Here is a 16277-nt window from a genome sequence, read left to right on the forward strand (position 1 = left end):
ATGAAGGTATATAAAATGATTTTTTTTATAAAAAGGAGCAGTTTAGTCTGATTTTCACTGAGACTACTTTTTGGTTTGAATTGCTTGCTTCTTTTTATTATTAAAAACAACATTCAGTTTATACTATGAAGGTACAAGTCAAGAGTACAAAAATGGTGGTTTTACCTTAAGGAAGAAATAGAAATTTCTTTATTTATTCATATATGATAAATATATTTTTAATATTTTCCATACTTTTTTATGTAGTGTGTGATGTCATTAAAATAGTCAGTATATGGGGCCAGCAGGTAATGTTGTGGTTAAGGGCACTGGACTCCCACATAGCTGACCGTGGTTCGAGTCCTGGACATGGTGTATTGTTTGCTCTCTCTCTCACTATCACTCTATTACTCTGTCTCTTTCAGGTCAAATCAAAATAAATAAAGCTAAATAATTCTTTAAAAAATAGTGCCAGCATATTTCAAGATTATACTGTTCCAAAGACATTTGGATCGAAAGTAGTTCAGTGCAAGATGGGCTCCCGATGAATTACATTTCGTTATGAGATGACAGGAATCACACACTCCCACTGCAAACTACATTATGAGCCATCCAAAGAGGAATATTTTTTTGGAGAGGTTTTTGCTATAGGGCGCGTGCACTCACCAGACAGACAGAGAAAGACAAAGAGACAGAAAGCGAGAAATCACCCCCTTGGGCAGATGGCCATGCCACAGTCCCTTTTCCCATTCTCCTCTTGGGATCTTAGGCACACATGCATATGCGCCAGACTTGAGTTTAAGCCGCCAGGTCTGGGACTCAAACCGTGGTCATCTATGTGGGTGTCCAGTGACATAACCATTACGCCAACTGCTGGTTGATCCCGGGAATTTTTAAAAAATTATTTCTATTTGGAATTTCTCTACCTTGGCAAAGACACCTGCATTATTCAAAATCACAGAAACTGACATCATTGTTTTAAGACTCTGCTTTGGCAACAAGTGGAAAATTACAGTGAATTTCTGCCATTTTTATGTGAACCAAACAGTACATTATAATTGCAGGAAATTCTACCAGAGATCATAGGTTCATCAGACCTTAGGGTGAACCATTCATCTACTTCATACCACCTGACCTTTAGTCCTCAGGCAACTCCAAACCCAGACCTTCCTGGGCTAAGAATCCTTATTTTTTAAAATATTCAGAACTGGACATTCTACAGATGTCAGGTCCCAATTTAATCATCTGACAACAGTCACTACCAGAATATGCACACCAGGCTCCCAAATTTACACATTAATTTCTGTCAGTTTTCTCAAATTTTAAGGAGATAGAATTCACTTTGACCCTATTTGAAATGAGATCAGAGAGTTAGTGGAGAAAGATCGTAGTAAACCTGTAAATGCTTTTCAATTGTATGGAATTCATGTAAATATCATGTATCTGACAACCTGTTTTATGCCTCTCCTTTGTTCTCTGCACTGAAGAAGTTTGAAGACAACTCAGAATTTAGAAAGTACTAGTTCATTTTTGTTTTAAGTTAATGAGTAGCAACTGTGATTGAGGGGGAAAATATAATATCTATATTTGTGGTGCAGGAAACTTCTGCTTCACTGGCCCTCTGTCTTCTTTGCCGCTTTCCCTTTTACACTCATGGAATGATAGGAGAACTTACAATAAAAGTAGTGGAGCCTGCAGGTGGCATGGTGGTTAAAGTGCCAGACTCCCACATGGCCGACTGTGATTTGAGTCTCAGACCTGGAAGCTGCTTTCCTATTTTTCTCTCTCTGGCCAAATTTAAAAAAATAATAAAATTAAATAAATAATTTTAGAAAAGAATGAAAATTGCTCTTCCTTATTTACTCTATAGCCACTTCTTGTGGAAAAACTGAATAGCCATATGAATGTTAAAGATTACAAATCATAGTGTATAAATGGACTTGACATTTTCCATAATTTAAGTTATACATTATGTAGAAGTGTAGTGTTTGTTATAGAGACTACAGAGAGGTCTTAACTTGCAACAGAAAGCAGGAGTTAGGGGTAAAACCTAATAATTTATATATGTGGCAGGTACATTCACTTTTAGTTTTAAGTTTTGCAAAATGGATATTACAGAAAATTTAGTGATCTTATCTGTAAGCTGTGCTAAATCTGGTATGTTACAGTTACAAACAGAAAAGTCAAGACGCTGAATCAAAGCTACCATTCTGGTAAAGGTATTGTTGATTGGTTTTCCAAGAACTATTTGAAATATAACTTGCATGTCTTTTACTCTGAGCATGCGAAGGACCTTGGACAGTCAGTTGTTCTAATGCTCTTTCTTTGAGCAGGCGGGTAAATAACTAAGCTGTCCAGCAAAGGTACTGACTGTTGTTTTTTTGTTTTTTTGTTTTGTTTTGTTTTTGTTTTTGTTTTTCCAGATCTCCAAGAGTCTCAGATTTTGTTAGCCATTCCAAGGTAGCTTTACAGACATCAATTAGTTTTTATTTATTTATTTTTAATTTTTAATTTTTGAGAGGTTTTTGCTATAGGGCACGCGCACACGCCAGAAAGACAGATAGAGAGATAGAAAGTGAGAAATCACCCCTCAAGGGGGGATGGTCACGCCGCAGTCCCTTCTCCTCCATTCTTCTCTCGGGATCTTGGGCACCCATGCACACGCACCCAATGTGAGTTTAAGCCACCGGGTCCGGGACTCGAACCGCGGTCAACTACATGGGAGTTCAGCGACATAGCCATTACACTAACTGCTGGTCCCAACATCAGTTAGTTTTTATATACGTTCTGAATCTTTCACCTACTTCAGCTTTTTTCCTTTACTTTTTGAGTAATTTCCTATAAATTTTGAAGATAAAACTCTAACAAAATATTTCATAAACTTCAATGAAAATTGCAAGCCGAGAGGTTTTATCTATACTTTAGGGTGACCTTTATAAGGAATTATTTTTCATATAATATCTACATAAGGTACACAAGTTGAGACTCATATACATCCAAACATAGTAGATGTTTGGAAAACTTTGCAAGCTCTAAGTAGTCTTTATTAAAATTAAGACTATTAGAAATTTATATCTTAGACCTCTAAATAGGTCATTAAAAGGAAGGAAAATATTTCTGGCTGTTTATTTTTAAAAATTTGGGTTGGAGATTTTTTTTTTAACAATGGAAATATATAGATAATTTTGGTTTTTATCAGACTTCCTTCAACTTAAATATTTGGTACCACTGATAAAGCACCACTGAAGGAGACTATCCCAAATTTATATAAGAAAGCATATTTTCCTGATTCAAGAGAAGAAAACAGTGAAGCCTCAGCAAAATTAAAGGGTAAGGTATAATAGGGCCCAACCTTAGAAATTTCAGATTCAATGAATCTACTTTTAAAAACTATAAAAGGATAATATAAATATATTATGTGAAACGGGATTTTACAACTGTAGGCTCTGCTTTCTGCTGTCTGTGGTAAGGTAGTTGACATGGTTGTCCTTGGTACTTATATGATAAATGTCATATTACTAGTTGGACCTTTTCTAAGTTAGTGTGTTGCTGTGAAAGTGATGGTTAAGATTCATTTGGATTGTGGATGAAAGAAAAATGAGTGGCAGTGAAAATACTGTTTTTGTAGGATGTTTTCTTTAATCATTTGAGAATTGTACTGTTGGCCTCAGAGCAGTCAGTTCAAGCAACTAATCTTCACTAAGTCAGCAACTAAGAGCTTAGTGGATTTTGAATTTCCTAATAAGGTTTTCTCCTCTTCCTACTATTCTCTCTCCCAAGATTATAGCCATACATGCTTAGACAAGAATTCTTAGTTTGGTAGAAACATGGAGAAATGTAATGACAGACTGACTTTTTCCTTTTTCTCTTGGTCAGTGTGCTGGAGAAGAGAAACGAGTTGGTACACGCACAGTGTTTGTTGGCAATCATCTAGTTTCAGAAACAGAAGCTTACATTGCACAAAGATTTTGTGATAACAGAATAGTTTCATCTAAGGTAAGTTTTTTTGGTTTGTTTTGTTTTTAATTTGCTGTAGGATGTATGTGCTGGGGGTGTAGAGGGAGTGAGAAAGCATCCCTCTGTGGGGATGGCCACACTGCTGTCCCCTCTTGGGGTTTTAGGCATGTACATGCATGCTGCCGGGTCTAGGAGTCTAACCACGCAGTCAGCCATGTGAGATCCAGCCCACTGGCTAGCCTACTAATATTTTTTTGATTTTAACTGAATAGATGTTCACATAGATAATATGCATATTTTTATTTATATTTCTGAGGAAGCTGGTGTATTTATGTATGTCTGCATGGATTTTATATACTAACTATGATAGTTATTTCCCATAAGGCAATTTTTGGAGAAAACCTATCACTTTGTCTTGTTATAGCTAAAAGATCATTCCCTTGCTTTCTATTATGATTCAAAGTGCCTGTTGATTATGCATATTAATTTAAGCCCTTAAGTACACTAAAAATAGGAATTATTTACTTTCTGAATTGCCCTTGAATGACTGGACTAGAATATGAATGATTTGCATTTTTTTGAGGGTGCTAGTCTGGTATGACTTTTATTTGTATTGCTTTCTAGTCCCCTTGCCCGCCTCTATCCCCATCCCAACTTATCAAGTATATTCCTGAGTCCACAAGAGTAAATTCTGCTCAGTATGCTACTTGACTTGTGACCTGTTAAGAGTTCGATCACTGTAGCTGTGATACCATTTGAATAGTCATCTTACTTTAATGTAGTGGTAAGTGCAGTGGCCTGGAAGTCTGAACACCTACGTTTACAACCTGGCCCAACCATGTACTAAGGGGTCACCTTGGCTCAATAAATTATTCTCTTTTTTGTGGATTTTAAATATATTTTAATTATTCATGGATGTTAATTAAATTATTCTCATTCTTAATGTCCTCATTGGTGAAATGGAGCTAATACTCCATGTGTGAAAATAATTCTTACAGCTCCAGGTCCCAAGTAGTCATTATTCTGTAAGTATTCATTTGCTAATCATTACCTCTGGCTGACCAGGCTAGGTGTCAGATACTAGATAGCTATCCCACTGCTAATCCCCGTATCATGGAATAGATTGTGATTAATTTTCCTCACTTCCTCATGCAGCCTGGCAAGGCAGAGCTAAAATCTTGAGATATTTGCTTCATTGCGCATTTATTTGTACTTAGGACTTGAAGCACAAAAGAATACCCGCCCTTAGAAAACAAAACATTTTTAATTTCTTTATTTTTTGCTTTTATTTTGCCAGAGGGCACATGTACTTTTCATAGAGAAGGAGAGGTAGAAAGCACCCCTCAATGGGGCGTGGTCATGCTGCATTCCCTTCTTCTCTGTCTCCGCACCCTATTAGAATTTGGACATGTAGGCACATATTCTTGGTGTGTTTCTAAAGCTGCCAGGGCCAGGATTCAAATCCCATGGTTTTCCATGTGGAATCTAGCTCCCCTAATTACCAGGCTATGGGCCAGCCCTAAAACATTTTTATTTTCAAACATGTATTTGAGTTCTCCTTTGGTCAGTGATACAGTAGAGATTATGTTTAGCTAGGAGATTAACATGTAAAATATAGACAGAACAAGTAAAAACTGTTGTCATCCAATGAGCAGATCTGTATGCCTATAGAACACTGTGAGTGTATTTGGATAAAATGCCTGTTTCCAGGCTGGCTTTGTGGTACGACAGTAATCTACTACTCAAGAGAATCTGAATCCCACATGGCGACAGTAGTTTTACTCCCTGGCCTGATCAGCCTGAAATATGCAGGGCATGCACATTAGTGCCTAAGATCTGAACACCTGAGAAGAACAGTCATGGCAACACCAAGCCCCATAGAGGGTGCTTACCTCTGTCTGTCTCTCTCAGTCTTATGTGCACAAACACATACTTTATCACAAATAAAGAAAAAATAATAAACTGTTTCCTGTTAATCATATACCTTTGTGGCAGAAATTTTGTCCTCAGCCAGAGATTTACTTACCTGTGCCACAAATAATTGCCTTTTCACTAGATTTTTTCTTAATTTGACAGAGGACACATGCACTCAATCGAGGAAGATAGAGAGAGTGGGGGAAGGTGAGAAAGTACCCCTATGGGGAATGATTATACACCAATCCCCTCTCCTCAGTTTCTTTCTCCTTTCAGGATTTTGGGCATACACATACAGATGCCCAGTATATTTTTCATGCTTTTGGATTTGGGACTTGAACTGTGCAATTGGCCATGTGGGATCCAGCTTATGTAACCAAAAGGTCATGGACTGGCCCTTCACTAGAAATTTTGATCCCTCTGTCATAGCCAATTACATAATAGTAATCCCTTGACTCAGAATCATGGATTTAAAGAACCAAAAGTTCCTAAGAGGTCATTTTGTTCAATTTGTTGACTTTACAGATGGAGAAAGCAAACCCAGATAAATAAAGTTAGTGATATGATCACCAAGCAGTTAGTGATTAAGCCAAGAGCAACTACCTTATGTCATCTAATGGCTCTGAATAAAGAGCCTTTCTTTATAGTGTTTTATGTAGAAGATGGTAAAGTGACTATATTGAATGAGTGAGTGAGTCATTGTGTTGTGATTGACTTTATGTGTATATACATTTTTAAAGAATGTGTGACTCAGTTCTTATTTGTTAATGTTTTAATAGAATGTATTTCCATGTTTACCTAGCTTTAATTTTGCCAATAGGTAAAATAATGCAGTAGGCTATTTAAAATATAATCGAGAGCCCATGGGACAAATAAAATGATCTCTAAACAGACTTGAGTGCGTGTGCATATATGTATATGCATATCTGTGTGTGTGTGTGTGTGTGTGTGTGTGTGTGTGTGTGTATCTATATGAAACTAAAATTAAAATGTGAGCATTTGTCCATTGATTAAGACATCTCTTTTTCTCTGAATATTATGTGTTTATAGGTTTTTTAATTAATTGCTGATTAAGTGATCTCCTTTTCTTAAAAGCTAAGGAACAGAAAAAGGAATTGGCAGTATAATAACTTTGGAAAAAGAATGAAATCTTAACAAATGCCATCGTCTTTTTAATTTGTTTGCTGTAGGGCACATATGCTGAGGGGTGGTTTTGAGAAATCACTCCACCCTAGGTGGCAGGCAGGGGATGGACACACCGTAGTCCCTTCTCTTTCACTCACCTCTCGAGATTTTGTACACACATGCACACCTACCCAGTGAGATTTTTCAAGCCACCAGGTCTAGGACTTGAAGCACAAAGTGTAACATGTGGGATCCTGCTGGCCCTTAATGCCATAATCTTAATATGAGTTATTATGAGGATAGTATACAATGTGGTAGTGAAGTGCATCATCCAGGGAGACAAAGGCCTGGGTTTGAAGTTAAAGTAACTCTTTTAATCTCGTTGCATCTCAGTTTTCTTATATGTAAAATAGGGATATTAATAGTACCTACCTCATGAGATTGTGGTGAGGAGGAAATAAACTAATCCATATAAAGCAGCTAAGCACTGTCCTTCCCATATAGTAACAACTCATTAATGGTGGCTGCTATTGTTAATTTGTGTTTCTGTGATTATTATTAGAATATGAGCAGTACTCTTAATTTCCTCATGTTCATGTGTGTGAATGTATTGGGGTAGTCTCTTTTACAAGGAAACTTTCAGTTCTACTGTGGAAAAACCTAACAACTTCATAATTTGACTTTCTCTTCTTCACATTGTCTTTTGGCTATATTTTCACCAGAATCTTTTAATACATAAGATTCACCAGAATCTTGGGACCAGCAGTTAGCATAATGGCTATGTTGCTGGACTCCCATGTAGTCAACCGTGGTTCGCGTCCTGGACCCGGTGGTTTAAAAACTCACGCCAGGCGAGTGTGCGTGCGTGCCCAAGATCCCGAGAGGAGAATGGAGGAGAAGGGATTTCGGCGTGGCCATCCCCCCAGGGGTGATTTCTTGCTTTCTGTCTCTCTCTGTCTGTCTGGCAAGCACATGTGCCCTAAAAACCTCTTAAAAAAAAAAAAAAAGATTCACCAGAATCTTTTAATACATAAGAAATACATAATTTATAGACTGTGCTAGTTGGCTTTCAACTTTGCAGCAAGTGTTGATTTCCTTTTCCACCCTTCAATGATAAAAATAATTTATCTTAATTAGCTGTTTTTTGGTTTACAAATACCATTGGTAGCATCAGTATAACACTGGGAGTAAATGTCAATGCAAGGAATACTGAAGAAAAACACTTTGACCGGGACCAGCAGTTAGCATAATGGCTATGTCGCTGGACTCCCATGTAGTCAACTGCGGTTTGAGTCCCGGGCCCAGTGGCTTAAACTTACGCCGGATGCGTGTGCATGTGTGCCCAAGATTCCAAGATCCCGAGAGGAGAATGGAGGAGAAGGGATTGTGGTGTGGCCATCCCTCCCTGGTGGGTGATTTCTGGCTTTCTGTCTCTCTGTCTCTCTCTCTCTGGCAAGCACATGTGCCCCATAGCAGAAAAAAAATGAAAAGAAAAACCCTTTGACCCACTTCAAGTTCAATTTACTTGCAAAATTAATGTTCTTTTTCCCTCCATTGACACAAAAATTTTGTTTAGAAAAGCTTGTCCTCAGGGCCCGCAGGTGGCATGGTGGTTAAGGCGCTTAGACTCTCCCACATAGCTGACTTGTCACAGTTCATGTCCCAGACCTGGTGTCTTCAAAAATCATGCTGGGAGTGTGCGTATGCATTCCCAAAATCCCTGGAGGAAAAGGGATTGTGGCATGGCCATCCCCCCTGGAAATGATTTCTCACTTTCCCTCTCATTGTCTCTCTCTGTATCTCACTCCAGCAAGTACACATGCCCTAGGAAAACCTAAAAAAGAAAAGAAAAGCTTGTCCTCTGTAGCCTTATTTCTTTAATGTACTCTACAGAGACCTTTGGGAATCACCAGAGCCACTAGTAAGCTATACAAAGCAAGGAAATGCCATTATTTAGCAAGCCTTCGTTATATCCTGCTAAGATATTTAAAAAGTTTCTTTAGCTTCCATCATGCTTTTCTGTTCTACATACTTGTTTCTTTAAAATTTATGAGCTCATCTTGAAGGCTTTTCAAACAAACAAACTAGAAAAGTCTACTTAACATTGGTAATGCAAATGAAATAACCTGCTATGATGCTCAAAACTGGATTTAATTCCTACATCAAGGAGAGTTGATGATAAAATGGATACAGTAATTTATCAAAGTGGATAGTTACTCACAGTGGAGCTGCTTATTTACAACTGTATGCTTATTTACAACTGTATGCTTATTTACAACTATTCTTGAAGTGCACTTGTTTTCTTCTACTCTCCAGATCTTTCTAGTAGTTAGGAAAGTCAGTGCTCATTGTAATCATTGCATTCACAGTTTGCTGCTAACTTTGTTGGTGCTTTAACTGCTACTGTGTTTGTTTACCTGCTTTCCTTTAGGAACCATTTTAACATGTTATTTGCAGCGTTAGCTTCCCTAACAGCATTTTTGGAAACGTTGGGAACTTCAGAGCAAAATGAAGTTCTAAAGCTTTCTTTGGCTTAAATGTGAAAACAGACTCTCAAAACCAGATTGACTTCAACTTCCTTCGTTAGAATTTAGAAAATTATTTATTAGAATTTTCGCTTCTCATTAAATCAGGTGTTAGATGCTTGAGGCATTGATCCATAGCTTCTTCACACAGTCTCATCGTGCTTTTGTGTTAGTAATTGAATTCACAGCAAAGCAGTTGTAGAATGCATTGTATATACTTGTAAAGCTGGCATTTTTTTTTTTTCTGTAGAAACAGTTTCAAACATGTTCTGAATGCTGGGGTCACTTTTTCGAGTTATAGTTGTATATTAAGACAGTATAAAAGCCATTTACTGACTTTTCTTTGTAAGAACTTATGACAAAAAAGCCTCAGTTCTTATCATTGTGTCTGAAACAACTGTTATTCACATTTTCTTCCTGTGATTAATACTGTTTTTGTTTATCAACTGACAAAGCATGAGATCTACTTTTTATGTAAACAAGTAAACTTGGTGTGTGTGTATTTATATATATGCATATATATAAATACACACACATATATATATGTATATATATAAAACTCAGTTTTACTCTTAATTAGAAGACTCTTTGAAAAGTAGGGTTCTTTTGGTCTGTGTCAAAATATGACACTGGAGGGGCCAGCAGGTGGTATGGTGGTTGAGGCACTGGGCTCTCACATGGCTGACCACGGTTTGAATCTTGGACCTGGGTCTTGCCTTTTCACTGTCTCTTTCTCTGTCTCTTTCGTGTACTCGCTTTCTCTCTCTCTCTCTGGTCAGATTAAACAATAATAACAATAGTAAATAAAATAAAAATAAGACACTTGGAATTATTTTTTAAATTGCTAGAGGGCATGTGTCTACACTTAAAATTATTTTTTAAATTGCTAGAGGGCATGTGTACCTGCAATAGAGAGGGGAGAAAGCACCCCCAATGGGACTCGTTCCCACCACAATCTCTTTTCTGTTTCTTCATCCCATTGGGATTTTAGGCATACGTGAACAGGCACTCAGCATGTTTTCCAAGCTGCTACAACTGGGATTTAAACTGCAGTCAGCCATGTGGAATCTAGCTCCCTTACCTACTATGCTGGCCTACTACATGTGTATTATAATAAAAGAATTTGATAGTAGATTAATTTGCCTTTTATTTAAACCATTGAAGTAGATATCCAATATACAAGTTGTATTCATGATCTTTTGTGTGCCAAACATCATGCCAGGTACCTGTTACGAGGGACTAAAGACCTGATAAGGGAGGAAAGAGGGCATATGGCAGTAGTTTCCTGTAAACTGAGTAACGGAGTTCTTAGGAAGCAATTTATTTAGTATCTTCAAACAGTGGTAAAATAACACTTGCTGCTTAGAAACAAAAACAACAAATTGTTCTCTTCTGATGCATTAACACCCTCTCCACCCAGAGAATTCTTAACTGTTCTGAGTGCTTATTTGTTTCATGAAAAACCCTTTAGTTTGGGAACAGAAGTCAGTTCACCAGAAGCTCAGGTGTTAGCCTGTAGTTCGCATTTCACTTATTGTTTTAGAAAATTGATCTTAATTGGGACAGCTAAGTGCCAGTTTGGGCTATGTTCAGAGTTACTGGGTCAGTGCTTTCAAATGGTTTTTATTATTTTTGGTCACAGGTTGCCTCAAGAATCTCATGAAAAGTGTCCAATCTTTTCTCCTTAATGATGCATACCCCATGCAAAATTTTGCACATATTTTTATGTTTGTTTCTTTCTTTCATGAGAGGGGAAGAGGTAGACAAGCAAATATACAGATTACCCTTGACAGGATCTCATCATACTGCAAACCACCCCCTAGCCTTCAAGCTAGCCTGGATCATGGGTATGCCTTTGACTATGCCTGATGTATTTAGGTTGACTCAGGGCTTTCCCATATGGTTCCAGCATCACACACAGGTGCCCTCCCACCTGTACCATGTGGCTGGGCCCTGCACTTACTTTGGAATAGTGCTCCCTAAGGCACTTCCTTGGACCCTTGGAAAAGAACCTTCTAAGTTGGCTATTTTTGTAATGCAGCTGCTCTACTCAATGCATTTGCCTCTTTTTTTTTTTTTTTGTTTTTGTTTTCCTTCATTCCTTGGGGATTCCTGAACTTTGAGTCCATATGTCTTTTTACGAAGAAGCATTAGTAATTTCCCATGTGCTACATAAATCACCCCTTATTAGGGATGGCTGTGCAACTTTGATTTTTCAGTCACATTATTAATGGATATGTTCTCATATTATGCAGATATTGGGAGACTATTCAAGTCTAAATTTTGTCTTTAGAGGTTTGAAGGTTAAAAAACCTTTCTAGTTTTTAGTCTTTATTAAGATGTCTAGAAAGTCCAACTTTCTTTTTAACTTAATTTCTTTCTTTCATGAGAGAGAAAGATAAGTGCCCTCAGCAGGGTCTCATGCTGTGACCTTCCCCCTTAACCTTTACCCCTTTACCAGCTAGCCAGTATCATGGTGTGAGTACCCATATCCAGATGAACTTGAGAACTGGTCCTGTCTCTTCCTATGGCTTACACATTACAAAACATTGCACTACCCCTACACCACCACAGCCGGACCAAAAAGCCAACCTCTTCTGGTGACTGTTAATTGACCCAGACCTAGAGCTTAAGGTTTACCAGTGAGGAAGAAACTATATATGGTTTAACCATTGGCCCCAAAGTTCTCTCTTTTGGCCCAGGTAAAATTTAGCATGGAAACCCTTTACCTGTTACCAGTTATCAAAGCCTAGAGTGGTATGTTATTGAACTTTATTTATTTATTTAGTTTTTGCTAAAAGGTGCGCATACTTTCCAGATTGAAAGAGAGAGAGGGAAGGGAAAGTGAGAAATCATCCCTTATTAGGGATGGCCCCACTGCCACCCCCTGTCCTCCATCTTCTTCAGGATTTTAGGCACACATGCACCCAGTGTATTTTTCAAGCTGCCAGGTGTGGTACTCAAACCATGCATTTGGCTTTGTGGAATCCAGCTGCCTTAACATCCATGCCACCTGCTGGCCCTGTTGTTCAACTTTAAAATAAAGTTCTTGGGACCAGCAGATGGCATAATGGTTATATCACTGAACTCCCACATAGTAGGCCACAGTTCAAGTTCCAGACCTGGTGGTTTAAAACTCATGCTGTGTGCATGTGTGTCCCTGCCCTAAGTCCTAAGAGGAGAATGGAGGAGAAGGGATTGTGGTGTGGCCGTACCCCCCCAGGGAGTGATTTCTCACTTTCTGGCTCTCCCTCTCTCTCCAGTGAGCACTTACACCTAATAGTAAAAATCTCTCTAAAGAAAAGGTTCTTTCTTTTAAAGTGAGTGCCCTCTCTGACCCAGGGTTGTGTGCATACCTTTTAGCTGTGAGAGAGATGGGTAAACTGACAGGCCCAGAGTTTTACCTGTGGTGTTGATCAATACGTCAAAGATTAGCTGAACCAAGGGTATTGCAATCATTCATTTATTCATTCATATTTTATTGTCTTTGTGCTAAGCGTGCTAGGCATTGGTTAAAATGTAGTATAAACAAGACAGATGAGCAACCTGCTCTTACAGATTCATTGCCTATTGAGGTAGAAACTTTATAATAGAAAATGCACATCTCTGTAATTTATTATAATTAGTGTTATAAGGAAGTATCTCTGTGTGTGTACACATATACATACATATTTATGTAGATGTGTGGGTATGTTTCATATATATCATAAGCACATAACAAGGAACCTAATTTATATTGATTCAGAAAGCATAGGTATGGAACTAGATGGCCCAGTTGCAGTACTCAGAATAAAAACTTCATTTCTGAACATTGTTTTTATGTACTGTACCTCAAAATTTATGCTAATGAGTATGTATGTATGAAGTTTCAGTTTTGAAGTGTTGGATATATTAAATATCACTTCATATGGTCATCTGGACCCATTTCAGCCATTATTATTAGGATATTTCCAGTTTCCTTTCTAATAATCGTCTTTTTTTCCCCCTCTCTCTGACAGTATACACTTTGGAATTTTCTGCCAAAAAATCTGTTTGAACAATTTAGAAGAATTGCAAATTTTTATTTTCTCATCATTTTTCTTGTACAGGTAAGAGCTCTATGAGCAGCCACATAAAATTAAGAAGCTTCATTACTTTAAGCCAATTTTGAATCCATTTCTAACTTTAAAATGCCCTATGATTAAAAAGAGGGACCAGCAGATGGCATAATGTTTACGTCGCTGGACTCTCACATAGTCGACTGCAGTTCAAGTCTCCTTAAAACTCACGCTGGGCACGTGTTACGTGCCCAAAATCCTGAGAGGAGAATGGAGGAGAAGGGATTGTGGTGTGGCCATCCCCCCTGGCGGGGGAGAAGGATGTGCTTTTCCACTTTCTCTCTCTGTCTCTCCAGCAAGTGCATGCGCCCTGTAGCAAAAATCTTTCTCAAAAAAAAAAAAAAATTGATGTTCCAGGACTTATTATAATATGACTTCTTAAAATAGAAATATTGCGTTTTAAGAGTTATATGATTTTGACTTTATAGATTTCTAAAGGTATATTTGTATGAGAAAACTTGCTGAGATTTTATTTTAATGTTACTTTTTTCTTTTTAATTTTGCCGGGGGTGCATATGCACCCTTTGGAGAGACTAGAAAGAGAGGGAAAGTGAGTAAGCATCTCCCTATGGAGAATGGTGACCCCACAGTCCTTTCTCCTCCATCTCTCCCTCCATTTCTTATGGATTTTTGGCATACATGCACACATGCCCAGTATATTTTTTAAGCCACCAGGTCTGAGACTCAAACCACGCAGTCAGCCGTGTGCAGTCTAGCCACCTTCATGCCCAGGTAAGTGGGCCCTGTTGTTATTTTCTTTAAAACTTCCATGGTTTTTTATCTTTGTTCATCCTAGAAGTATATGTATTATATATCGTTCAGTGAAACTCTATGTATCAAAATTGAAAACAGTTCAAACTTAGTTTTCCTTTGTTAAGCAACAGTTATTGTCTCATTAAAAGCTTAATCACTTGTGTTTCTGATTGCCAATTTTGCTCTCCCTCATTCACTGACTCACTTTAAGGCTGAAGGCCTAGCAGATGAATCTGCTTTTCTGTGTTCCTTCAACTGTCTTACTTTTATAACTTTCAGACATTTTAAATAGCATCTTTCATTTTTAAGCCTGTAAGCTATTAAAATCTTTCCCTCACTCTAATTACCCTCCGAAAATTTTATTACATTAAATGTACTTTTTTTCTCATTTTGTTTTCTAATGAAGCAGAAAAGCTCCAATAAAATTACTGAAATGACTCGTTCATGTTAAGTGTTTCTGTTTATCTGCTTTGAGATTTTGAACAAATGGTACTGTATTATTGAATTTAGCCCTGATACTGAAAATCAGTCTGGGATTTAATAAGGGCAGAAGCCAATTTAAATCCCAAATGATTGAACATTTGTAAGGGAACTCATAGATCAATGATCAGATACCTTACAGATGTAAAATAAACAACATAGAAGATTTTGCTTGGAAGATTCATTCTACTTGGTGGGCAGTGCATTACATTTTAATTTATTAAACATATACCAAGTACCTACTGAGTATCGTTTAGTAGTACAGACAATTGAGATGGTAGTAGGTACAATACAGGTCAAAATACAGATTTTCTACCCTTAAGGGATTTCTGTTTAAGTTGGGAAGTCAGTATTCTATAGACTTAACTCAATGTAGTAAGAGTCATTCAAGGGGGACCAACAGGTGGTGTGGTGGTTAAAGCACTGGACACTTCCACACGGCTGATTACCGTTTGAGTCCTGGACCTAGTGGCTTGCTTTCTCACTTTCTATCTCTCTCTCTGTGTCTCTCTCTGGTCAAAATAAAATATTCAATAAATGAATAAATAAAAATAATTCTTTTTTTAAAAAGAGCATGAACAAAACATTGTGGGTAGACAGTGAACATTTTATTTTTTTCTACCCAAGAGGAGCTTGAGAAAGCTTCAAAGTAAATGATCTATGAATTAAGCTTTCTAGATTTAGAAGGGATTTACTGGATGAAAAATGCCAGGCTGATATCGCAGGAGTAGAGAGGAGCCATGTAAAAGCCTTGTGTATGCATGGAAGTGTACCATTGTTTCTGCAACTGAGGGTATATGGGAGGGGCAGACCTGGCTGGGGGTTATAGATGACAGGGACATGAGTTGTGAGGGCAAATTGAACTCATGATTCCCCTGTCAAATGTAGTTCTCTTAGTTTTTTCTATTTCTCTCTCTTTTTAAAAATTTTGCTAGAGTGTGTATGTCTTATTTTACAGAGACAGAAAGTGCCATGCTGCAGTCCCCCTCCTCTTTCTCTTTTTGGGATTCTAGGCACGTATACACAGGCACACAGCGTGTTCTTTAGTCCACTGGGTCCGGGACTTGAACCACACAGATGGCCATGTTGGATCTAGCCTCCTTAATCACCATGCATCCAGCTAGCCTGGTATTTCCTATTTCACTGATTACTAACAACACCCACCCAGATGTTTACCAGATACTTAGGAGACATCTCTTTTCAGTACTTATCAATTGTGCCATTTTTGCCTCCTAAACATCTTCAGAACTTCTTTCAATGTCTGTTTCTACCATTCCAGTCCACTCTATCACCTTTCACTTGTATTACAGCAATAGCCTCCTGGATGGACTATATGTGCTCTTGTTCCCTTCCAATACATTTTCTTTTTTTTTTTCTTTTTTTTTTCTTTTTTTTTTTTTGAGAGGCTTTTTTTCTATAGGGTGCATGCGCTCCCCCGGGACAGAGG

The 16277-nt window shown here is 37.8% G+C and overlaps 1 protein-coding gene across 1 annotated transcript in view; it reads left to right on the forward strand.

Annotated features, from left to right (window-relative positions):
* The window catches only part of LOC102501475 (phospholipid-transporting ATPase IG-like), a 348220-nt gene that overhangs the window by 91701 nt on the left and 240242 nt on the right, over window positions 1-16277 (forward strand). The window contains 2 exon segments of the mRNA XM_027776689.1: window positions 3856-3975; window positions 13499-13588. Of these exon segments, the coding sequence (XP_027632490.1) occupies window positions 3856-3975; window positions 13499-13588 (210 nt within the window).

Source organism: Tupaia chinensis, unplaced genomic scaffold (assembly GCF_000334495.1).
Source record: "Tupaia chinensis unplaced genomic scaffold, TupChi_1.0 Scaffold000706_1, whole genome shotgun sequence".
NCBI classification, from domain to species: domain Eukaryota; kingdom Metazoa; phylum Chordata; class Mammalia; order Scandentia; family Tupaiidae; genus Tupaia; species Tupaia belangeri.